Here is a 26,183-nt window from a genome sequence, read left to right on the forward strand (position 1 = left end):
AAATGTCACTCCATTATACCTCCAAACTATGAAGACCAATGTCACCACTATTATAGCCTATTATTCACAGGTATCCAATACTACACATGCACACATTTATGTAGAGATGTATATGGAAAGACACAGACCTTGCAGTTTGCTACTTACAATCCACCAGACTTTATTCTTCCCACAAGACACAACTATGCTCACCTTCCTGTTAAAATTTCTGGGTTCTTCCAACACTCAATTCCTACACTAAGTAGTATTATAATTAGAATTACCACTAGAAGGCAATCAATATACTACAGGTACATATTACTACACTGCCACTATATAATCCTCTGGCTGTCTGAGGATTATGTATATATATGTATGTAGGTATAAGACACCGAAGTTCACTAGAACACTGATCTTCAGTCAGTTGGAAGTGTGAGTGTTAGACCTTCCACCTTCCTCAACTGCAACACGTCCCCCACGTCCCATCCACAGGACTGACTGCACTACTTTGCAGTGCTCTCCAGCTCTATCAGCCATGACAGCAAAAGGTTGGAACCTAGAGGCAAACAAAGGCACAAAAGTTTGGGCAGGCCAGTAACCGAACTGCCCATCCATAGCAAGGATACTTTGCCCCTCTCTGGTGCCTTCTATCTGAGCCTCTCAAAGCACTTTACAAACATTCAGGAGTAAAGCTTCACAATGCTCACGTAAAGCATCATCATCTCCGTTCTCCAGAGGCAGAAACTTGCCCAAAGTCTCACAGTGCTAGAACAGGAGACAGACTCCCCATCCCCTACTTGCCAGTCCGGTGCCCGTTGCACAAGATTTCTATCCCCCACACTTAGGGGCAGTGCAGCTGTCACAGAGGCAGCTGCAGGGTGACCATGCATTCTAACTAGGAAACACCCATCCTCCACTGAGCATGCTTTGACAAAGCCCATTAAGCCAGGCTTTTTGCGGGGAAGAGCATTTTGCCCTTTACCAGGAGCCCACACGGACAAGTCCTTATGTGCTGCGGAGAACAGGGTGTCAAACTTGACAACTGCATTTGCAAACTTCACGCAATGCAGTAGCTGACAGCTCATCTCAAACCCAAGCATTTATTTTGACTTCAAGAGCAGTTTAAACACGAGAGAAGAATGGAATTAATACGGCCTTGGCAGTTTCACATCCATAACACATGGATAAACTTTTGCCCCAGTGTGTAACATGATAGAGAATTCTAATGATAGAGCTGATGATGTCCAGGCTGGAACATGTTGGCACTTAGACTTCCAGTGACTTTAACGGAAATCAGGCCCCAGGTCACTACTCTATTTGGAGTTTGCTCCAGTTTACTTGTAGATGTGGATGTATTATTCATTCTAACAATCAAATCCTTAGTTTTGTAATCTGCAGGTTGCTATGCCACCAAATAGCACGGCGAATCTGTGCAAAAATACAAGGGAAAATTCTCCATATACGTTGTGTATTGCTCCCTGTGTTGAACAGATTATTAAATCTAGCATTTCATTCCAAACTCTTGTACAAATCCATTAACAGAAGTGTTTATCATCAGTGTGTACATTTAAACACCCATGCTTTTAAAAAAACCTTTTACATTCTCAAAAAATGTTTGTAGCTCAAATATAGAAAATATCACTAAAAGCCTTACTCGGGTTACTGTCAGTTAGAAAGTTGACTGCTTTCATTATAAACAATAATACCCATGTAGCACTTTCACATTCAAAGTGCTGTAAGAATATTAACTAAACTTCAGAACAGCCCTGTGAGGTAGTTATGTACAATCCCCATTTTAATCATTTTTAATCACTGGAGGTGGGGGATGTGTGAGGTTTGCGTGAGGAGGTTTGTGTGAGGAGAGCATCAAAGAGAGAGGCTAAGTGACTTGTCCAAGACTACTCAGCAAGTCAGTAGCAGAGCTGGGATTTTAACCCAGAATGAACCCCAACTCTGTTCATTTCTCTGATTGCGGGTGGGAAGGTTCTTTTTGTTATACCCAAATGAAAAACTCCATTGTGGACATTGTTACTTATATTACAGGAGCTCCTAGACTGCTCATTGTGCTAGGCACTGTACAAACAAATACACCAATGCTCTGAAGAGCTTACAATCTGCATAGACAAGACAAAGGGGAGAGGAGAAACAGAGGCTCAGGACTTGTCTATACGGGGCAGTAATGTGGACTACAGGGGTGTAACTTCTACAGCGCACTGAAGTGTTGCACGTTAATTGGCCCAGGTAGACCCGGCTTGTGCGCACTGAAAGTTCCCTTTAATGTAATGCTGTAGTAGTTCACACCACCATGTTACAAAGCACTAAGGGACTTTTAGTGGACACCAGCCAGGTCTACACGGACCGATTAAAGTGCAACACTCTAGCACGCTGTAGAAATCACACCCCTGTAGTCCACATTACTGCCCCGTGTAGACAGTCCCTCAGAAAGGACATGCTGAAGGCCACACAGTAGGCCAGGAATAGACCCCCAATGTCACTACACTCAGTCCAGTGTTCAAACCCCCTGGACCATGTTGCTTCATACTTTCTGGTATCAGCTTACGGACTAGAGACACACACACAAACCTCAAAGAGCTGAGCAATTTTCTGAGAATTTACAAAACACTTAACCTTCTTTCTCACATTCAAAAAAGTTTTCCCGCAGTTCTCCTTCCCCCAACCAGCTGACAGTAACCGGAATTTAGCTTTCAGGCTGCAGGCATCTCGGAACCTATGTTATCATCTGTGGCTTCTCAGCACCCTCAAGATTGCTTTAAATCAACTCCCAAAAAACCCATGTCATCTCCGAAAGACTCCAACGCCCGTCACTTAGTCTGCCGGGAAGAGTCAGTTTCCCTCTAACTGTTCAGGCCACTTTCCCCCAGACGCTTTTATCATCTCCTGCTGCTCCCTGTACTTGAGTGTCTTAAACTGCGTCCATTTACCTGTCCAGTTTGTGACATTTCCTCTTTGCTGTTACTGAGGCTCCGTTACAGCTTGACAATTAATTGAAGAGAGCCCCATGCTTCCTCCCACACAAGCGGTAGTCAGAGCCCTTGACAGCTCAGGTGGGATCAGCCTCCCGTACCTGACGCAAGCTCATCTTTATGGAAGTAAGGCATGTAAACTGTCATTAACTGTTAATCAACCCTCACTACTTATTCTCACCTCAGAAGGTGCATTCCTGTACTTTTCCATTAACAAGAAAACTCCAAGACAGGATACATTCCCTATTTGATCCCACATGCTACCAATAAACAACTGGGACACGCAGTACAGAGAATCACCAAGCTGGAATTATTTGGTCTTATGCATTTTGCCCTGTCACCTCGGTTCCATTTCCCAATCCAGCCACAGCCTGTCATGGTAAAAGAAAGAGAGAATCCCATTCTTCATGCTCTGTAAAGATTTAAAGATGTGAAATCCAAAACTTTCCGGTCACGTTTCCCCCCTTCCACTCCCACCCCCCTGCCCCATTAAAAAAAAAGTCTTAACTTTTACTTAAAGCCCAAACCACAAGAAGAAATGAACCAAGAGCACAGATTTTTGCACGAAAAGCAAACTACATTTTACATACACAAAAAATATGCTACATATATCAACTTCACCTTTGACCTGACAAAGCATTCTAAAAAAGATAATGTGTTGAGTGCATGCTGGCAACTTAGTTTAGGCCTGAAATCTAGGTTTTATTACAGGGAAAAAAAGAAAAAAGTGGTCGTGGTTTTTATATATTATTAAAGAAACAAATGAAACGTCTTCTTTTTAATTGACACACTCCACTGCAGGATTGGAAACCCAAACACCACAGCCCTGTGCTAGCAGTGAGGAGAGCCAGAAAGTGAAACTAACCAACACAGTTTCATCAAAGTTGAGATACATAAGATAAACACCGCAAAAAGTACATCTGGTTCTTAAAATTCTTCATTTTATTAGATGTGCCATTAATCGCACAGCTAATGACTATTTTTTTTTTAAAAATGATTCTCTCACTACTTTGTTCAAAATAACATGAAGGCAAGTAAGAAAATATGCCACTGTTCATAGCCCACAAGTCTCTGAACAAAGTACAGTTATTTATTTTAAAGCGAATCAAATAACAGGTTAACGTCCAGTTTAAGGACATCTCTGAAATACCTTTCTAGTCCAAACCAAATCTAGCTGAACTGCTGACCTCAGAGAGACAAATTCTCTCTCACTCCAATCTTGTTATCATTCCCCTGGAGCTACCAATGCCTGTTATTAATAAAGCTATTTTACTGAAGTGAAAGTGCAGTGTTTAGTGCCAAATATGCTTCTGTCTTCCTTACAGAGCTCCTCTTTCCACAATTTAACTGGTGGCATCTGACTCGCTGAAGGGATACAGCGCTAATGTACGGTCTTTGTTTTATAGAGTTGTTAACTAAAGTCCAAGTGTGTCAATTAAAAACTTACACTGGAAAAAATGCAAAGGATATACTGTAATCCAGACGAGATGGTCTGAAAACTACTGCAAGCCATTTAAAGTAATAGGATCATGCGGTGGAGGGGGGGAATTTTCAGGCAGACAAGTCCTTTTGTAACTAACACTCACTCCCTTGAGAAGGTGTTAGATTTGAGACTTAAGGTTTAGGAAGAATAAAGTTATAAACCTTCAAGCATTTTTGAGTAGGTCCCTACTAATCGGGAAAAAATTAGTACTATTTAATATTTACGGAGAAGGAGAATTAGATTTATATGATGCCTTTCATCTCAAAGTCCTTTACAGAGTATGGGTCACATTACAGAAGGGGGTTTCTAAACAGTATCTTGAAATCCCAAAATGCCCAAAATGGGTGTTTACATACATGGGGGGGGAGGGATAGCTCAGTGGTTTGAGCATTGGCCTGCTAAACCCAGGGTTGTGAGTTCAATCCTTGAGGGGGCCACTTAGGGATCTGGGGCAAAAATCAGTACTTAGTCCTGTTAGCGAAGGCAGGGGACTGGACTCAATAACCTTTCAGGGTCCCTTCCAGCTCTATGAGATAGGTATAGGTATATCTCCATATGCACCTATCTGGGCATCCACACATCAGAAATAATTGGGGGGAAAGAGAGAGGAAGGGAGCCACTACGGTACACTTGATCTGAGGACCCATACACTTTGCTCAAGACCAGCGATCAAAAAAACAAACATTCAATCCCCGGATGTTGATCTATTTCCTTAATTAGTAATAGCCGCTGCAACTGCACTTCCAACAAAATCTCCTCATGAGGGTTTCTTTAGTTTTAAAAACGGGCATCAATGTAATAGTTTGCAAGGATATAGGAACACACAAGAACATAAAGATCAGAATGGAAAACCTACTCTAATCTGTTATCAAACTTACTCCGCATTGCCTTTGCCTCCTGCTATTATTTCTTATATTTAACTTTGTACCTGTCCTGCATCTCAATAAATCATTTGGGGATCTGGTTTCCATGAAAGATGCTATACGAGCTTTTATTTAAGTATCATGTAAATGAGCATAAGTCTGAGACAACTCTTCTGCTTGTTTTAATTACTATTATAGCATCCAGATGCCATAGGACTGTATAAAAAGACAATTAACGGAGACACAGTGTGGTCTCTACTAGACTGAGCATGGAGCTAGAAGCCACAAACTCTGGAGTCGTAATCTTGAGTCTGCCACAGATTTGCTGTTTCGATTTGCTTGGACAAGGCACTTAAATTCCCCCTCTCAGATCAGATTCCCTTCTGCCCCGCACAATTCATTCTGAATGGGCAGTTTTTTACTCTCACTTGGAAAAGGTAAAATGATGGAGTGGAGAAACAGGCCCTCAATATCTAACCTACAGAGAGCTGTTGCAAGAATTACCCAGCTAATTAAAAGCACTAAATACTGTCTACTTTGCGAATATAGTGTGGTAGCTACCCTCATGAATTCATGGGATGCACTGAACCAGCCCTATGTGCCTATATCTTCCAATATCCTTAACATTCAATTAGGAAAATCCCACTGGTATGGGCTCAGTACAGGGTAGTTTCTCTACATCTTTCCCATTCCCTTCAGCATTCCCCCCCAGTAATGGGGGCAGCAAGAGTTTTGGCCACCAAATCCCACGGATTTAGGATTACCCAGTTGGTCAACTGACATTATTTGACCACTTATTGTTTGACTGTGGTCAAATATTCCAGTAAGCATGCCCTGACATAGGCAATGGCCTACCTTGTTAATTGCACTGTGGCAGCATTCTTTCATCTTTCAGAACTTTGTTTAATTGCTTGTCACATTCTTCTGAGCTAAAATAATCACTCAGTTACATAACTTGGGTTGGGTTTTTTTGTAATTAGGCATAAGTTTCTATCTAAAGCTAAACCTATTAGAGACCATAAAGTCTTACTTTTGGGGGGGGGGCATTGTTCTGATCAATTAGTGCTTCACATATTTGACCATTTTTGACATTATTTCAAAATATTTGATCAGTCAATTGACCATGTATTTTTGGATCAGTCAAATGCCTAACCTTATAGAATCATAGAATATTAGGGTTGGAAGAGACCTCAGGAGGTCATCTAGTCCAATCCCCTGCTCAAAGCAAGACCAACAACTAAATCATCCCAGCCAGGGCTTTGTCAAGCCGGGCCTTAATAACCTCTAAGGAAGGAGATTCCACCACCTCCCTAGGTAACCCATTCCAGTGCTTCACCACCATCCTTGTGAAATAGTGTTTCCTAATATCCAACCTAAACCTCCCCCACTGCAACTTGAGACCATTGCTCCTTGTTCTGTCATCTGCCACCACTGAGAACAGCCTAGCTCCACCCTCTTTGGAACTCCCCTTCAGGTAGTTGAAGGCTGCTATCAAATCCCCCCTCACTCTTCTCTTCTGCAGACTAAATAACCCCAGTTCCCTCAGCCTCTCCTCATAAGTCATGTGCCCCAGCCCCCTGACCATTTTTGTTGCCCTCCGCTGGACTCTCTCCAAATTGTCCACATCCCTTCTGTAGTGGGGGGACCAACACTGGACACAATACTCCAGGTGTGGCCTCACCAGTGCCATATAGAGGGGAATAATCACTTCCCTCGATCTGCTGGCAATGCTCCTACTAATACAGCCCAATATGCCGTTGGCCTTCTTGGCAACAAGGGCACACTGCTGACTCATATCCAGCTTCTCGTCCACTGTAATCCCCAGGTCCTTTTCTGCAGAACTGCTGCTTAGCCAGTCGGTCCCCAGCCTGTAGCGGTGCCTGGGATTCTTCCTTCCTAAGTGCAGGACTCTGCACTTGTCCTTGTTGAACCTCATCAGACCTCATTTGATCTATGGAAGGCAACAGGCCATCCATGCTGCCGGGCTCAGTGCCTCCTTCTCCAGCAATCTGGTCCTTTGCTCCTTCCTTTCACCAACTTGCCTCCCTAACAGCACCGCTCCAAAGTGCCGGTCTCATTGCCAGGGACTTCCCAGCTTGTGACCATGCCTGGAAACTCCCTTTAAAAGAGCGGGAAGGTTAACTACAGCACCCTCGTGCTGTGTGATATTTTACATAGACGCCCTGTCGGTTACCTGGGAAAGGGAGCAGATTATTGCACATTCCCTGCCTTCACTCCACAAGCACAGACCCTAGACCCTGGGGCAAGGGATGAGACTAAAACGCCCTTTCCACATAAAAAAGCGGAGATCCCTTCCAAGGAGAAACCCTGTTCATGATCCTTCCCCTCACTTCACTGCCATTGAGAACTGTTTGTTCCATGGTTCTCTTTCATAACAGGGGAAGCTCTCTCACACTCACTCACACACACACACCTGCCCAACCCCCAGGCCTCCCCTCTAGCTTGCTACAGCCGCGCTGGAATGCAGGAGCTGATAACTGTCAGAGAATGACCAATTTTCCGCCACATTTTAATACAAGCCCCCACGAGATGCATTCTTCAAGCCCGGCGTAAATGAAAACGGCATGGCTAACCATTATCGGAGGGGTGAAATGGAAGAAGGGGAAAACATCCCACCACTCAGGAATGTCAGTCTGTCATAATGGCATCAACCATTTCCTCAATAAGTCTGAAACAATCGTCACAGTTTACTGAGTGTAGGCAGAAGGGGGTGGGGGGAGAGAAAATCTGTCAAAGTAAGCTGTTCCATCTTCAGAAACGAGGTCTAAATATCTGCTTGACCCAGAGACTTAAAATTGTTTCCCGCTGTTGTTAACCCAGAATCCCAACTGAGATCAAAAGGCAGCCCGGTCTCACTCGAAAGTGTCCCACCCTTACAAAGATACTTCGCTCTCTCTTCCCTTGACAGAAAAGCTAGCGGAGTTCTAACGTGATCTCTTTATTTTGAAGTCACACTGATTAATTTCAGCCCCGCATTGCAAAATTCAATAAGCAGCAGTGCGTCCTCACAGCATAAAGTGCAGAGGTATTAGTCGCAAACACGCTTCCAATGACACTTGGACTCAAAATTTAGCCCATGCCAAACTTAGCCCAAAAATTCAGGTTTTGGTAACATTAAGCCGGGGGGGGGGGGGGGGAGGGTGAAACTTTCCACTATGATTCTTTAATTCTAATCAAACAGGAGTTTCCTTTTAACCAGGTGAACTTCAACTTCAGCATGGCAGTAGCGTGTAAGAACCAAAACGAGAGAGACCAAGAATTAAACCGGAGCCAGGCTACGCCAAAAGCAACAAGTAAACGATTTTTTAAAAAATTCTATTAAAAAAACCTGGTATTATTAGTAATGTAAGGTGTGGGGGCATTTGGGTTTTAGAAGCATGGTTTTTAAACTGAGAGCATCCGCTTAAAAGCACAACACTAAAACCCGAGAATGAAACTTCCCTTCTCTGTCTGCGTCCCCTCTCACCCTTTGTCTGTCTTGTCTATTAAGGTTCTGATCCTGCATTGTGTTGAGAACCGTTGGGGTAGCACATGGGCAGTTTGCTACGCCCATGCAAACTGAATGGGGCTTTGAGCAAGGAAAGCAGCCTGCCCATGTACTGCACAACACATGATCTGGGCCTTCGACTGGTGCGAGCAGGGGCGGCTCTAGCTTTTTTGCCGCCCCAAGCACGGCAGGCAGGCTGCCTTCGGTGGCATGCCTGCGAGGTCCCCGGTCCCGCGGATTCGGCAGCATGCCTGCGGGAGGTCTAGGGTGACCAGATGAGATGAAGAAAATATCGGGACACTGGGGGCGGGGGGGGGGGAAAGCCGAGCCAAAAAAAAAGCCGAGTGATCCCAGCGGCACAAAATATCGGGACAAAAATTGAGATCGGTTGGGATGCGGGACAAACAGCTCAAAATCGGGACCATCCCGATTTTATCGGGACGTCTGGTCACCCTAGGGAGGTCCACCGGTCCCGCGGCTTCGGCGTACCCGCCGCCGAATTGCCACCAAATACGCGGGACCGGCGGGCCTCCCACAGGCAAGCCGCCAAAGGCTGCCTGACTGCCGCCCTCGCAGGGACCGGCAGGGCTCCCCCTGCGGCTTGCCGCCCCAGGCACGTGCCTGGAGCCGCTGCTGCGTGCGAGGGCTGATTTCACGAGGTCTGTCCACTGCCTAGCATAATGAAGCCCATGTTTCGGTTGAAGTCCCCAGGCCAACCTTCATATAAACAATAAAACAAAATTTACTGCAGAACGTGGTGTATTTAAAGCTCCAAATTAATGTCTAGAAAGCAACAGCCTTCATAATCAGAGACCACTAATCAGCTTTCCATATGAAACAGCAAATTGAGCTGTGAGAAACTCAGCATTCTGGACTTCCACAGGGTAGAGATCAACATTTCTCTCATTTTAACTGGTGGAGATTCAGACCCCTGGCTTTTAGTGCCAATTCAAGAGAAACCGGAAATAAAGCATGTGTCAAAATAAATAAATAAATAAATACACACCGAACTGCAACTTCTGCATGGTTTTGATGCAAAAAAAACACAAAAGAACCACACGAAGCAGGCTGCTGGTCTGCAGATCTTACTGATCTTGTGGACAGATCAGGGACAAATTTAGAATTTGTAACAAAGTGTGTTATGCATGTGGGTTTCACTGCGAATATTTTGCACAGCACTTACGGTCACTGAACATTGCTGTCAATGCTATTTGCTGAGGCCAGAACAGAAAGAGTCCACGCCATGCTCTAACTGGTTACTCCATTCACCATTTTCATTATTAAGTAAAAGAAATGGTAACTTCTAGCACTGCTGCTCTTAGTGACACTGGTGTCCTTGGGAACCGCTGGCTCTTATTGTCCAGGTGCGGAAGCAAATTCTACATGTCTCGGTGATAAGAAGAATTTCCCTAGTTCACAACATCTTTGGGGCGGGGGAAAGATTACCAGATGCATCCAACCACAACAGATGTGTAAAGGCCTCATGATGTGAACTGGCTCTCCTTGGAATTTTGCTGACACCGCAGGCCTATCATCAAGAGGACTTTGCACAGTGTTGGCTCTCAAGGACCTCCAATCACCTGGTCAAATCTGAATGCCAGACAGGTCCCTGAGACGAAGAGTCACAACTTCCATCTCCCGATGAGGAAGTGCTCAAAGCTGCTCTTTCCCTGCGTTTCTATCTCCAACCTAGCTAAGAATGGTGAGACTCATTATGTTTATTGTGTAGCAGGGGATACAGTCCTTGGGGTAAGCTGGATGCTCTCATTATTTTATAATCCTTGGTGAGCAACAAAATGTGCTGCTTTTGAAGGAGTTCTGCAGGGGACGGGGAGGGACAAGCAGTATGCAGCAGAAGTTAGGATAGAAGGTTGTTATTAAAAGAATTTAATAAGAGAATAGCAAAGGAATGGAACCTGAAATCAACCAGACTGTGTGGAATGCTACCCCACAAGAACAATCATACAAAAAATGTACATGCTAACCTTATGTAAAACATCTCAAACGTATTTTGAGAGGGAGAGAGAGAGAGAGAGAGAGAGAGAGATTTCCCCCAAACAATAAAAAGCTTTGCTAAAATCCAGATAAAGATTTCCATATGCCACCCACACAACCAAATAAAAATGGAAGTCAGCCTTACACCGAGATTTTGCCATAAAAATCAATCTTCTGATACAAGAACCAGAGCCTCCCTTATAAAGGCAACAGTCACAGCTGCGTAGTTCAGGTTGCAATACAGTTCTACTCAAAGGCCCCAATCCCGCAGCACTTACACATGTGCTTCACTTTACTCACATAACATGAGTAAACAAGTTCAAGGTAACAGGACTGCTCCCCCCAAGTAAAGTTATGCATGTGCCTGTTTGCAGAACTGGGGTCCTGTTTTCATTTCTCCTCCCCACATCTACATTTTTTACCAGAATAACACTGCTCTTTGTGATTAACCCATGTCCATAAGAGCTTGTGCAAGTTTTAGAAGTCGGAAGGATGTCATTTTGCAACGCAAAACCCCACTTCCACCAAAAGCAAATCTGAGGTGGACTGACACATTATTTGTCCAAAGGACAGAATTTTCACCATAAAAAAAAACAAAACAAAGAAAAAAACACCCAACGTTTACTGGTATCTGCAACCATCAATGCAAGTCAAGAAAAAATAATGACATTCACAAAGGTAAATGTTCACACCACCCTGACTCACAAAAGAGAGATCCCCACCTCTCATTAATTTATCTGGAGTATTTCTAAAAGGGGAAAACCCACAGATATGTCTCAGAATCCTGGAACAGGATAAACAGCATGTACAGCAAAGAATACTGCAACCCCCGGGAAAAATATACCAAGTATGAGCAGGGTGAAATACATGCCCTGTTGGGGTATTTATTGGATATACGTGGTAACATTTATCTGAGGGCGGGCTGGGATTCGAAGCCTTGGAACACAGCAGAACTGCAGTAGTTTCCCTGACACAGTGACGACTGGTCTACACTACAGACCTATATCGGAATACAGCAGAACCTCAGAGTTACAAACACCTCGGGAAGGGAGATTGTTTGTAACTCTGAAATGTTCATAACGTTATGGTTCTTTCAAAGGTTTACAACTGAACGTTGACTTAATACAGCTTTGAAACTTTACTATGCAGAAGAAAAATGCTGCTTTCCCTTTATTTATTTTTGTAGTAGTTTACGTTTAACACAGTACCGTATTTGGGGTTTTATGGGGTCTCTGCTGCTGCCTGATTGCATACTTCCAGCTCCAAACGAGGTGTGTGGTTGACTGGTCAGTTCGTAACTCTGAGGTTCTACTGTAACTACGTCGCTCAGAGGTGTGATAAAAAGGTGTGTGCCGCTGCAACGTTTTAAGCGTAGACCTGCCCTGAGGATGGGAGACCACAGAGCAAGCATAGGAAGGACTCTATCCCCTACTGACTAAGACCTGATCTACATTTAAAACAGGTCAACCTAGCTATGTAGCCCAGTGGTGTGAAAAACTCATACTCCTGAGAGATGTAGTTAAGCCAACCTACGCCCCAGTGTAGACACCGGTCCAGAGTTCTTCCATTGACCTACCTACCGCCTCTACAGGGGGTGGATTTACTACAGTGACGGGAAAAGCCCTTAAGTTGCTGTAGCAAGTGTCTACACTAGAGCTGTGTATCTGCAGTGCTGCACCTGGGTCGCTGTAGCGCTTGTAGTGTAGACCAGTGTTTTTCAACCACTGTTCCGCGGCACACTAGTGTGCCGCGAGATGTTGCCTGGTGTGCCGTGGGAAAAAAATATTAAACCATGCTTGAATGTATTTTATAATTTTTCATATTTCTGTTTACTTACTATTTCATAATAAAGTAATTATAAAATACTTTCTTTGTGTTTATTTGATTCCTATTCAAGAGAATTACTTTATATATAGTCAATATAGGCACAGAGTTAAATTTTTTAACATTTTCTAATGGTGGTGTGCCTCGTGATTTTTTTCATGAAACAAGTGTGCCTTTGCCCCAAAAAAGGTTGAAAAACACTGGTGTAGACATACCCTAACTGAACTGGCCTTTGTGCCAGCTCCACCTAGACCAATGAAGACGAAGCCTGGAGGTAGAATGGGCCAGGCCACAGGGTATACAATGATGACACTGCATAGGCATAGATGACAGGGGCCTGGCAGGGCTTAGAGCCCTACAAAAATTAGCTATGGCATAAATAAAGAGAGGAAACACTAAGTTTGGAACAGGAGCTTGTTTATCTCACTTTATTAAAAGTGGATAAATTTAGTCATTGTACAAAACTACTTATTAAAGTCATATTCAAAAGCTATACTTTTTAACGCTAGTGCACCCCCACCCCCAAATAAAAAGATGTGTAATTCCCCTGCACTGATCCAGCAATTTGCAAACCCCGATGTAGATGGACTGAGATTACAGCCCATTCCCAACTCCAGGGCTGGAGTAGCAGCCAAGAAGAAATTGCAATGTGGATTCCTCTCCCCACAAATACCCGATTTTTTTTTTTATTATATTATTTGTATTCGCATAGCTCCTAGGAGAAAGGTGGCCACTCTCACACTTCTGGAACACCAGACATCTCGATACCTCCGGGAACTACCTAGGTCTGTCACCGCTGGTCTGACCCCGCCCCATGTTGCATGCGAGGTCACACCGTACGGGGGACACCATTGAGAAGAGCACCCCACTCTTGCTGGTCTGGTGTGTGCCAAGTCACACCAGCCAGGAGAGAGCAACATACTCTTCAAAATGACATGTCAAGTTTTGTCTCAGGACTGGGGACAAACCACCCAAAAAGAGGGTGGTCCAGTTTAAAACGTCACACAACGCCTCGTCAACTTGTGGAACTCCTTGCCAAGGGATGTTGTGAAGGCAAAAAGCATAACGGGTCAAAAAAGAATCAGACAAGTTCCTGGAGAAGAGCTCCATCAATGACCATTAGTCAAGATGGTCGGAGATACAACCCCTCGCACTGGGTGTCCCTAAGCCTCTGACTGGCAGAAGCTGAGACTGCACGACAGGGGCTGGACCACTCGATCGATTGCCCTGTTCTGTTCATTCCCTCTGAAACATCGGACATTGGCGCTGGGGTAGATGGACTATTGGTCGGACCCAGCACAGCTGATCTCATGTTCTTAAGCGGCCTCCCTGCCTGGTAACCGCAGCCAGGGAACCCGTTGTGCTGGGCGCTGTACAGACACAGAAGACAGCCCTGCTCCCCTCACAAACCCCGCGTGCCTGGGCACTGGGTTCGGAACCCCCAACTTTCCCAGGGGTCAGCGGGTGGAAATTCCCCCCCCCCCCGCAGGGCACTGCGGAGGGGAGCCAAGGGGAAGGGGCACGAAGGGTTTGCTGGCCTGCAGCTGGGCAGGGGCGGGGGGCAGCAGCAGGGCAGGCTGGACACACGTGGCCAGGGCTCGCTCCCGCCTGCCGGGCGGGGGTCACCCCGCATTGCCCTGCTTGGGGGGTGGGGGGCAGCCTGGCCTGGGGGGGGGCCCTCCCCGCAGCGCTGGCGGGGGGGGGCGCAGAGACTCACAATAGAGCAGCGCTATGCAGCGCAGGAGCACGATCCTGCTCAGCCAGAAGGTGCCCGGGCGCAGCGGGGGCCGGGCGGGGGGCGCCTGCTCCCCCTCCGCTGGGGGGGGGGCGGGGGGCTTCCTCCACCCCCCTCCTCTTCCTCAGCGTCTCCCCGGGCGCAGCCATGCCTGGAGCATGCGCCGGCGGCCCGCTGCCTCTTTGCAGCTGCCGCCTGGTTCCGCCTCCCGTCCCCGGCTCATTGGGTCCCGCGCCCGGGGCCGCTCCCCCCACGGCTCCCCCGCCCCGGTGCACGGACCCCGGCCTGCCCGGGGAGCGGGGCCCGGCCGCGCCACGCGGCTGCTGCAATGCTGCAGAGAGCCCGGCCGGAGAGCCGGGGAATGCACCCCACGCTGGGGCGGCGCTTTGCCAGTCCCCGGTGCCAGGCCTGCCCTCAAGAGAGGCAGCCCCTCGCCGTGCCCGGGCCGCAGTGCAACAGCCCCTGACCTGCAAGTGTACACCGGCCTTCCGGGAAGCTGGGGCGGGGGCCTTTTCCTGGGCTGCTCTCGGCTCTGGGGTCTCTTTGCAAGGATATCAAGTATCAGGGGGGAGCCGTGTTAGTCTGTATCTACAAACACAACAAGGAGTCTGGTGGCACCTTAAAGACGAACAGATTTATTTGGGCATAAGCTTTCGTGGGTAAAGACCTCACTTCTTCAGATGCCTCTGAAGCAGTGAGGTTTTTACCCACGAAAGCAGTGAGGTTTTTACCCACGAAAGCTTATGCCCAAATAAATCTTTAAAGTGCCACCAGACTCCTTGTTGTTTTTGCAATGATAGTAACGCCCGGTAAACAGTAAAGGCTCTAACCGGGCCATCCGCGTTTGAACAGAAATCCTCATTAAAATCAGCGAGGAGGGTCGGCTTGTTTTGTTTTGGTTTGGTTTTTTTAAACGAATAAAGATCCAACGTTAGCCGGGCTAGGCCAAAGTTAGCTAAAAAGCCCCCCTCCTGGAAATACAGGACTTTACTGCTGGGAGTAGTCCGCACTATTCGTGGTAGCAAAGTTAAGCGCATGACTAGATGTCTTCAGCACAGGGGCTTCATCTGTGAAGAATCCAGATGTGCCCACCTTAGGGCGACCAGACAGCAAGTGTGAAAAATTGGGACGGGGGTGGGGGGTAATAGGAGCCAATATAAGAAAAAGACCCAAAAATCGAGACTGTCGCTATAAAATCGGGACATCTGGTCACCCTAGCCCACCTAGAATTCCATAGGGCTCTCTGCGGTGTGGAGAAAGGAGGCAGGATTCTCCTAGTCTGGTCTTCTTATCATCTGGAAAAAAAACAGCTTGATAGTGACCTGTAGTTCACCTGGAACTGCCCCTCATAGCCCTTGCTAACCCCCCTGTGACTACCTAACTTTCTAGTTTGAAACATTTGCTTCCTATTGTTGGATTATGAACCCTGATCAGAATATCTCCTCCCCCTTCTATGTCCCTACAAGCAACTGCATTTCAGAGCCGGAATGATGGTCCTAATCCTTCAAAGGCACGCAGGCTTACTTTTACTTATGTGAGGAGTTCCCCTGATGTCAAAGATGCCTCCTGAATAAAGTTACACACTGCAAATACTTATGCTCAATGCTTATTCTTACCACTGTGAGTAGCTGCTTTTAAATCAATGGAACTACTCATAGCAGTAAAGTCAACAATATGCATAAGTGTTTGCATCAGGGCCTTTCTCTGTTAGGGAAGGGGTTAAAAAGTCCCATGTGATGCATCCTTTTAAGGAGATACAGGCAGGGGGTGGGGATGTCTTCCACATATAAGGAAACAGATCTGATTAAGGTGTTTACTTAAATTATGCTGCTCTTAGCATCATTATAATCTGTCCCTATTTTCCATTATCACTTTTTGTTTGCTGAGATTCATAAAATTCTCTCCTCTTTATTCAAGTTCTCAGACTTGGAGCAGATTTGCTTGTATTGGTTATTTGTTTCATAAGGGCAAAAAGAAAAATAACTTTGTAATCAGCCGATCTACATGCTGAAGCTTTATATGTAAAAGGCTATTTTTAAAGGAAAATATGAAAGAATTACTTCTTATAATTCATTAAAGCAGAGATAATACAGGGCCTGATCCTGCAGTCTTTACCCAAGCAAAACTTCCATTGAAGTCAATGAGTAAGGATGGCAGGATTGGGCCCTATATTTTTGGAAGAAATGTCATACTGGATTTATTTATTTATTGCACTACCTAATTATAAAATGTGTGGAATTGACTGTGTTAATAGCAAAGGATCCACTAGGAGCTGTTGGAGAAAATGTATGCATATTAAAAACATTTGTTAGTTTACCCCTTAATTTACCCTAAATTTAACATTTATTTGTCCTTCACCAGGATCGCAACCCCAGTTAAACACAGAAGATAACACCTGTAACAGCATTAAAAGAACACCTCTGCTCTTTTAGGAAAAGCTCTGACCGTGACAAATTTATGCACCTGATTAAGTTTACACACCATGCCAACTGAAATCATAAAGTCCTGGAACTGTTTGCTAAGTATGAAGTGCATTGCATGTTCCTCTTTGCAGGATTGGGACCTAAATCTGTACTTGTGTATATAGCCAACAGAAATATTTCAGGTCACCACATCAATTCTAATAATTTTAAAAAAATATACACATGCAAGTAAAGCCACCTACAGATGTATTTATCTAATAAAACCATTGTAGCTCTTCTAGCCTTTTGGATTAAAATATGTATGTACATTTAATAAGCTTCTAATAGAAGCTCTTTGGAAACCAGAGAGTTTAAGTACAATATATAAAATAAAAATGTAAAAAAACTTAACTCTTAAAAACTTTGTCCCTGATCATGCAAACTATCACAAATGTGCTTAACTTTACTCACGTGAGGAGTCTCAGTGAAATCAGTGGGACTGCTCGTGTCCTTAAAATTAAACCCGTGGGTAATTGTTTGCAGGATACGGGAGTTTGTAACACACACCAAAGATATAATTTTCAAAGTCAAGGCTGACCACTGCATCCTTTACTCATCTCATAGTGGGTTTGAGTTGATCACCCTGAGGATAATCTTGAATTCACTGACACTTTTGTAGCTTGCATTTTACGAAATTAACATGATTTCAATTTAGTATTTTGTGCAATAGTAAAACACTTGACTCCAGTTCAAGCCTGTGTTTCTTAGTATCTAAGAAAACTCTTTCAATAAAACAATCTGAGCCTAAGCACTCATAATTTGTATGTTTAGAATCCCATTCTGTATCCTATTTAAGTAAATATTGTGGTGTTAAATTAGCCGAGGTCCTTGGAGAAAGTATCTGTTATCAGGTGTAACAGTATTCAGTGCTTTTCAGCCTGCAGATCAGTTCCTTATAAATGCCTCTTTTGTTTTTGCTGTTTCCCATCACTGTTGCTTGCATTGTTCTCATTAGAAAAAAAAAAAGTACATAATGGTGCATTGTATAGGCAAGGAAAAATAACCTATTTGTTAAAGGCTTCTGGTATATTATGGTTGCTCTCTTTCCCTTTGGATTAGCCGCAAGGTTTTGCTAGATAAATTGAAGTAGATGGAAGCTAATGATTTCCTTTGTGAGGTCTTTATGAAACTTTTACAGCAAATTCCACATTAAATGTAAATGTCTGTAAAACAAAGTGGCTAATTGAGGAAATTACTGAGGAAAAGCAGGAGATCTAGTTGCAGAACTCCACAAGAAAGGAGCAGCCTGGGACTGGGAAGGTATGTGTATAGCAGAGTGTTGAATCCATCAATTTTCTTTGCATAAGATCACTCCCAAATCTGTTAGGTGAGTGGATCTGGACAGAAAGCAGAGGTGATCAAAAAAACAAAACCAACCTCAGGGGGTCTCTTGTGTCAATATCACCTTTCAACAGTATGAGCTGCAAAGTTTCAAGTACATTCAGCAGCATAAAAGTGTCATTACTCCAACAGCATGATCCAACTGCCATTAGAGTCAATAGAAAGACTCCCAGCACCTAATAGATTAAATTAAATTTAAGAATGGATAGATTGAAATGTCAGATTCAATTCTCCCTTCATTGTCTGAGTTTATGATGGTATACGGGCACCGTACGGTTTTGTGACAATGTAAATTTGGATCATCCTCTCTGCTTGATGAGCTGCACAATTATTTATTTATTGCCTTGTGGAATCATCTTTTAAATGTTGCATTTTGTTGTTTGCCTCTTAATTCTTTTCAAATTAAGGTTTTTGTACAAAGAAGGAGAAGAAAACAGCCAATGTGTGGCTGGTAGCGTTGTCCTGAAGTCTCAAAGGGAAAGTGATTAATAAACGTAAGACATGTAGGCAGGCGCTGAGATTGTTTATGTTAGTCCTTATTCAAGGAAATACAAGTTGCCCCCCCTCCAGCCCCCACCCCATTTTGCTGTGTTCTAAACAGCTGCAGAAGGCAACAGAGAAAAAAGCATTTACTGTCACCGCGCCCAGCAGCTGTCCCTAGCAGCACCTCAATCCTGCTGTCCCTGGCACCCTAGATTACCCTGTGTTCATTCAGGTCTAATCTTTCACCCTTCCTTTTACCTGAGATTGAGTTAAAATAAAAAAAGAGAGTGTGAATTTGAGCAGAAATAATCTCTTAGTAAAAGAAGTTTAAACATCTGGGGAAATGATTTAAATATACAGTCAATTATATATTTTTAAATCACTGCCAAATACTCAAGTGACAGTTTGTTTGGGTAAACAGGAGATAGGGATCCCTCAGCAAACATGGGCACTGCTGGTTTGCCAGAGTTTTTATGGCAGGGGTGGGCAAACTTTTTGGCCCGAGGGCCACATCGGGGTTCCAAAACTGTATGGAGGGCCGGGTAGGGAAGGCTGTGCCTCCCCAAACAGCATGGTCTGCACCCCCATCCACCTCCTCCCACTTCCTGCCCCCTGACTGCCCCCCTCAGAACCTCCCACCCATCCAACCCCCTGCTCCTTGTCCCCTAACCGCCCCCTCCGGGGACCCGCTACCCCAACTGCCCCCTGGGACCCCACCCCCTATCCAACCCCCCTTGCTCCCTGTCCCCTGACTGCCCCGACCCCTATCCACACCCCCGCCCCCTGACAGGCCCCTGGGACTCCCACGCCTATCCAACCCCCCTGTTTCCCATCCCCTGACCACCACCACCCAGAATCTCCGCCCCCTGCTCCCTGTCCCCTGACTGCCCCCTGGGACCCTCTGCCCCTTATCCAACCCTCCCGTTCCCCACCCCCTTACCATGCCACTCAGAGTACCGGGACTGGCAGCCACGCTGCCCAGCCAAAGCCAGCCATGCCGCCGTGCTGCCTGGCAGGAGCTCACAGCCCCGCCACCCAGAGCGCTGGCAGCACGGCGAGCTGAGGCTGCGGGGGAGGGGGGACAGCAGGGGAGGAGCCGGGGGCTCAAGGGTCAGGCAGGACGGTCCTGAGGGCCGGATGTGGCCCACGGGCCATAGAGTGCCCACCTCTGTTTTATGGCAACGATCCCTCTTCCATTAAGGGTTTGATCCTGCTTCATTGTAGCCAATTAGAGTTTTGTCACTGACTTCAGTGGGAGCAGGATCTGGTCCTAAAAAGATCATCGGCCAGGACTCTCTCTTTGTACAGCCCCTAGCACAATGGGGTTCTGGTCCATGACTAGGGCTGCAGTAATATAATTAATAATATTGTCAGGTTAAACATTGTTTAGCAAAGACATGCTCTAGTTCAAACACAAGTTATCAGGCTTGATGCAGGAATTACTGGGTGAAATCCTCCGGCCTGTGTTAAGTAGAAGGTCAGACTAGATGGCCGTAATGGTCCCATCTGGCCTTAAGCTCTACGTACGTATATATTCTCAAACACACATTTTCCTTACCTATGTTGCTAATAATAGCGGAGATTATTAAAAAGGGAAATTTTTTTTTTAAAATCTCCTTTCCTTTTTATTATTTCTACTCTTTGTTTGTGTTTTTATTTCCTCCCGCCCTTAACAAAGAAAATTGTCAGTTTCGCTTTTTGATCAATTTCGCCTCTTTAGTCTAAGCTCAGGCACTCCCACAGGGCTGCCAAGGTTGGGCTGCAAACAGTGCCAGGGAATGTTCATTTGTTTTTTCAAAAACTTGTTCTATTGAGCTTATTTTTTTTAAATCACACAAACATTTCTGTTGGTACAAACTTTAATTTTACAGAAACAGCATTTGGGGCCAAATTTAACATGCAACTGTCTCCTTAGGGCCCAAGCCAACCTTCCTGCTCACCCAGTTGAAATCGTACATTTAGAAAAACAAATATCCTTTCCTATGTTACTAATATGAAGGGGACTCACGCTGAAGGGGATTTGAAGAATCTCACTGTCTGTCTGTTAAGCAATGGAGAGATTAGTAGATGGGAGTCAGTTCAGATACTGAGCCTGCCTAACACAGGTGCAGAGTGTTACATGTATCCCTGCAAGGTCAAAAAGCATTGGCTAGACAAGGAGTGCCGGGGACTTGATCCTGCATTAAGTTTGCCCTGCAGCTGCCAAGTTATTCCTGCCTAGAAGCAAGAGGAAGGCCTAAGGGGGGAGCATGTAGCTAAGCACCCCATTAACACAGTGATGGTTGTAATTAACGCACCCGTGCCCTGTTCTGGTTTTGCCATTCTCTATTTTAGCATAAGAGAGCAGCTGTGAGGTGTTTCAGATTTACTTCTACTCACTGGGAAGGACTACTCCTAGGGTCTGATGCATGGGGCCAGATCCTCAAAGGTATTGAAGCGCCATCCCCCACTGATTTCAATAGGAGTTAGGCACCTAAATCCTTTTGAGGCTCCGCTCCTAGGAATCTCATCCTTGACCTCAGTGGGTTTTGAATCAGGCCTGTGCTGCTTAAACATACTTGTCCTCACCCTGGTGGGAGCGCACAATTACCTTTCATTCCCATTCTGCAGGTGATCTAAGGAATTTTGGGATCAAGGCTGGAAGCAGTAGAAATGCCTAGCATTAAAATGAAATAGTGAGTGCATTCATTCAAATTAAGGGCCAGCGTTTGCCACCCTTAGACACAGTGAGCAGTACCTTACATCTTGAACAGCCTCATTGATTTCAGTGAGATTACTGGCGGAGTAACATACTACTCGTGAATAAGGGTGGCAGAATCCAGCCCTAAAAGGGTGACTTTCAAGCTATTAAGCTGTGTAAGCAGCAATAATGTTGATGACATGAAAACACAGTTTGACAAATTTACCTGAATAGACGGTTTGCATGTCCTTGTTATGAGGCCATGTGTATTCTTACAAGCATACAGTGTCACAGCTGGACGTGCTTGTGTAGCTGCGTTATGTTGAAGGGAGAGAGCTCTCCCATTGACCTAATAAAACCAGCTCAACAAGCAGCAGTAGCTATGTTGGCAGGAAAGCGTCTCCCACCGACAGAGGAATGCACACGAGCGCTTACGCCTGCAAAACTTACGTCACTCGGGGGGGGTGTTTTTTTCACAACGCTGAGCAACACAAGGTTTGCTTACATAAGTGCTAGTGTAGACATGGCCTACGGCTCTGATCTCATATTGAACTCTTCCCAAGTGCAGGGGTCTGTCTTCACAGAGCTCTGTGTAGGATCCAGGGCCAAAACACTTGAGTTCTTTGTTTTATTTTAAAGGAAGTCTAAACTTTCAGTCTTTTGCATCTAGTTTAACTGCAGTGAATAGAAGCAGAATCTTGTCCCTGTCCTTTTTGTCGCTGTAGTTAGTAACAACTGACTTTCCCAAAAGGATTGTGCTTTGCTTGCTTCACAAAAATCCCTGAGCAGCTACTGTGCTGTTGGCACCAGGGTGATGTTTTAATCCTGCAGGTATCAAGACTTCTCTCCTTTTAGGACAACCCAGGAATCCCTCTTCTCTGGCAAATGTGGTTTTTCTGTGAATCTCCTAGTATGAGACCCTCTATGTGATTTTTTTGAAATGACTGTTAAAATTGGCTCCCAATGGCGAGTACCAGCCACCTTGTGTTAATGTATACACATTTGAACCCACCCTGCAGCTTGGCACAGTATGTGTGTTGGAGGAAAACAGGCACTATGGGAGACATACTCCTGGAGAGCTAGGATTAAAACCCTGTTCCTTCACTTCCAAAATCACCTCGCCCACTTGAGCTAAGGTGGCTTCCCCCTAACTAGCACTAGTAGAAGGTCTCTGGCCTCTCAGTAGACCATCCACTAGAGCAGGGGTTGGCAACCTTTCAGAAGTGGGGTGCCGAGTCTTCATTTATTCACTCAAGTTTAAGGTTTCGTGTGCCAGTCATACATTTTAACGTTTTTAGAAGGTCTCTTTCTATAAGTCTATAATATAGAACTAAACTATTGTTAAGTATCAGAGGGGTAGCCGTGTTTGTTGCTTTTTACAGATCGAGACGAAGAGTCCTGTGGCACCTTACAGACTAACAGATGTATTGGAGCATAAGCTTTCGTGGGTGAATACCCACTTCGCATGCGTCTGACGAAGTGGGTATTCACCCACGAAAGCTTATGCTCTGATACATCTGTTAGTCTATAAGGTGCCACAGGACTCTTTGTTGCTTTAAACTATTGTTGTATGTAAAGTAAATAAGGTTTTTAAAATGTTTAAGAAGCTTCATTTAAAATTAAATTAAAATGCAGAGCCGGGTGACCAGACCGGTCGCCAGGACCCGGGCAGTCTGAGTGCCACTGAAAATCAGCTTGCGTGCCATAGGTTGCCTACCCCTGCACTAGAGGGAATACACACTCCTGCACATACATACATGCACAAAGCAAAAACATTAGAATGGGTTAGAGACTGGAGATTGGAGCAGCTTCCGCTGCATGGTAGGTCTGAGTGAGCACAAATGAATGGTAGAAACATATGGAGCCAAACATGGAGACTCACCATTAAGGGTCAGATTCGACACCACTGTTGTCATTAAGAGCTTTGCCATTGATTTCAAGGGGTGCAGGCAGGGCTGGCTCCAGGTTTTCTGCCGCCCCAAGCGGCGAAAAAAAATAAATTAAAAAAAAAAGCCGATCGGCAGCACTTCGGTGGCAGCTCAATCACGCCGCTTCATTCTTCGGTGGCAGATCCTTCATTCCCTCTCTTCCTCTTCGGCGGCACTTCGGCGGCAGCTCAAAGAGGAAGAGAGGGACTGGGGGACCCGCCGCCTAATTCCCCCCGAAGATCCGGACGTGCCGCCCCTTTGTATTGGCCGCCCCAAGCACCTGCTTCCTTAGGTGGTGCCTGGAGCCGGCCCTGGGTGCAGGATCAGCCCTTTTAAAGTAAGGATGTGACAAGTAGAGTTCTGGTCATAAAAGCCTGACATACCAGCATTGCTGTGCTTACCCTCATTAGGAAGCAGTGGGCTAGTTTATCGTCCTCTGTCACTCAAAATGCTCTGTTGATGTCCCCACACACGACTCACTCCTCTGCTGAAGGCAGAGCTGTGACTTCAGGGCAAGAACCAAAGAAGAGACACGTGCCCAGACACGCACCTCAACTACTCTTAAAAAATTACTCAGCCAGCCAACTCCTTGCCAAGAAGCATAACTCCATCTGACAAATGCACAACTTTGCAGCTGATGCAAAATTCAGTCTGAAAACATTGGGGTGCTCCAGCTATGCAGTCAGTTAGCAGAGCAGCTGCAAGGAAATATTACAAGAGGAATTTCCTCTCGCCTCCTCTATAAAACACCTGGTTAGCTTAGAGGTCCATGTACTTCCCATATACGTGCAAGAATTCGTAAATGAAATTTTAGCTTGGAAACCTCTCGTATAAAAGCAGGGATGAGATTCTAGAAAGGGTGAACTTCGTTTGCAGGCAAATGTTTGGGAAGGGGGGTGGTTTTATGGTGGGATTTTGTTTCTTTCTTTAACTCCAGTGAAAAGTAAAATCTTTCATGTGTTTAGCGCTAATTGAAGGAATAATTGGGTGAAATCCTGTGGCCTGGGTTATGCAGAAGGTCAGACTAGATGATCACGGTGGTCCTTTCTGGCCTGAACATCTACGAATGGATTGTCCATCTTTTCTTCCTTTGCATTGTGCTTGCATAACAGCTATGGGTATTGAACTTTGGAGATATTTTGTTGCTCTGACCAGCTTACTTGAGTATAATATGGCAGGCCTTTGAGCCCCAAGAGGAAATGCAAACCTCATTGCTTGGCTTCCTAATCCATGCTTGCCCATGGGAACGTGCCCTGAAGCAGGCCAGCAATAGCAGAAACTTTGCTAAAATGGGCCAAATTGTATTGATCCCAAGTGGCAACTTCCCCTGTTCATCTCCATGGAAGCGTCTTCCAGATCTGTGTGGTGGTGTGGCTGGGGAGGAAAGGGTTGGGTTAGTAGCACCAGCCTCCCTCCAAACCTGCAGGGATTCCCCCCATGGAAGATGACTCTGATCTTGCAGGATCTGAGTTGGTGGTAGGAATGGGGTGGCAAACACGAGCAGATGTGCTGCTGTAGGGGATAAGGGTCTTTAGGAAATCGCACCAACACCAGCGTCCTCTACAGCTGCCCTGAGTTCCTAGATGAGGAGGATCACACGTACCCTGTCTGCTCAATTGAGGGGGTTAAGACGGAAAGTCCTCCGTTTTCCCCAAGGGCAGCTGCTCTGCTAACCGACTGCATAGCTGGAGCACCCCAATGTTTTCAGACTGAATTTTGCATCAGCTGCAAAGTTGTGCATTTGTCAGATGGAGTTATGCTTCTTGGCAAGGAGTTGGCTGGCTGAGTAATTTTTTAAGAGTAGTTGAGGTGCGTGTCTGGGCACGTGTCTCTTCTTTGGTTCTTGTGAAGGACTCTGTGAGCCTTAACTCACCCCCACTTCCATGAGTCTTCACCTCTTGTTTTGGGGATCGGTCTCTGCTCCCCTACTCGTCTCGCTCAGCCTCGGATCTTTTGCAACATGGTTGGAAGAGGATGGTGACCCCATCCTTTTGTTAAGTACTGCTGAGTCAGGTGACTAAACATATAGATGCCTTTGCTAAGCATGGGTATGGAAGGATGGCGGTGACTATTGTAATCACAGGAGGAGATTTCCCCCCACAGAATCTGTAGCCTTTCCCAGGTAAGGCCACACTTCATATTGCTGGCCCTATCAAATCTTTGCTGCAGCAAGGTGTCATTCGTAAACATACCTCACTAGCTAATTCCCCAATTTGGCCAGTACAAAAACCAGATGTTGCCAATAACTTGGGTTGCCCTGATGACAAAGGAGATGATTCTGGATTTTCATCATTAATTATGCTAATTGATGCCCTGGTATCAATAATGAATCGAAAATGGCAGCCCCCTCCCCATTGCTGATACTGTGACCGCAGACAATCACAAGTATAAAGTCTTAGCTATACTACACTTTCCTAGCGCAAACCAAGCAAAAAAGGAGGCTGGGAGATTGTGAGGCAGCAGCTGGTCCTTGACAGGTTCTGTATTGTACAAGGTGCTCTGCAGACCTCAGTTAAACCACCTGTACAATGGATGTAATGTTATTTACCTAACTCACAGGGATGCTGTGAGGCTGAATTAATTAATTTTAATGAAGTGCCTTGAGGGCCTTAAATAAACGGGCATTATAGGAATGTGTGTTATTGTTAGTAAATCGCCAAAAGAGAGCGTTTGCTTTTTTGGCTGAGTACAAGATAGCACTGCAAAAGGACAGATCCAAAGCCTGTGGAAATCAAAGGGAATATTTCTACTCACTTCAATGGCCTTTGGATCAGGCCCTAAAAGAGGATTTCTGTGAATTCCCTGACTGCTGTTCTAACGTCTGTAGCATGGATTGTTTCTGTAAGACAGGGATTTTGTTCTTCTAAAAGCAGGGCTAAACCTCTGTGAGCTGATTTTTTTTTTTTTTTTTTTTTTTT

At 45.4% G+C, this 26,183-nt stretch overlaps 1 protein-coding gene across 1 annotated transcript in view; it reads right to left on the bottom strand.

Moving 5' to 3' along the window:
- Positions 1-14,520, bottom strand: part of LMF1 (lipase maturation factor 1) — a 341,743-nt gene extending 327,223 nt beyond the window's left edge. Inside the window, 2 exon segments of the mRNA XM_065412501.1 lie at positions 14,354-14,462; positions 14,464-14,520. Coding sequence (XP_065268573.1) covers positions 14,354-14,462; positions 14,464-14,520 — 166 coding nt within the window.
- Between the last annotated feature and the right edge of the window lie 11,663 nt (positions 14,521-26,183).

Source organism: Emys orbicularis, chromosome 10 (assembly GCF_028017835.1).
Source record: "Emys orbicularis isolate rEmyOrb1 chromosome 10, rEmyOrb1.hap1, whole genome shotgun sequence".
Taxonomy (NCBI): domain Eukaryota; kingdom Metazoa; phylum Chordata; order Testudines; family Emydidae; genus Emys; species Emys orbicularis.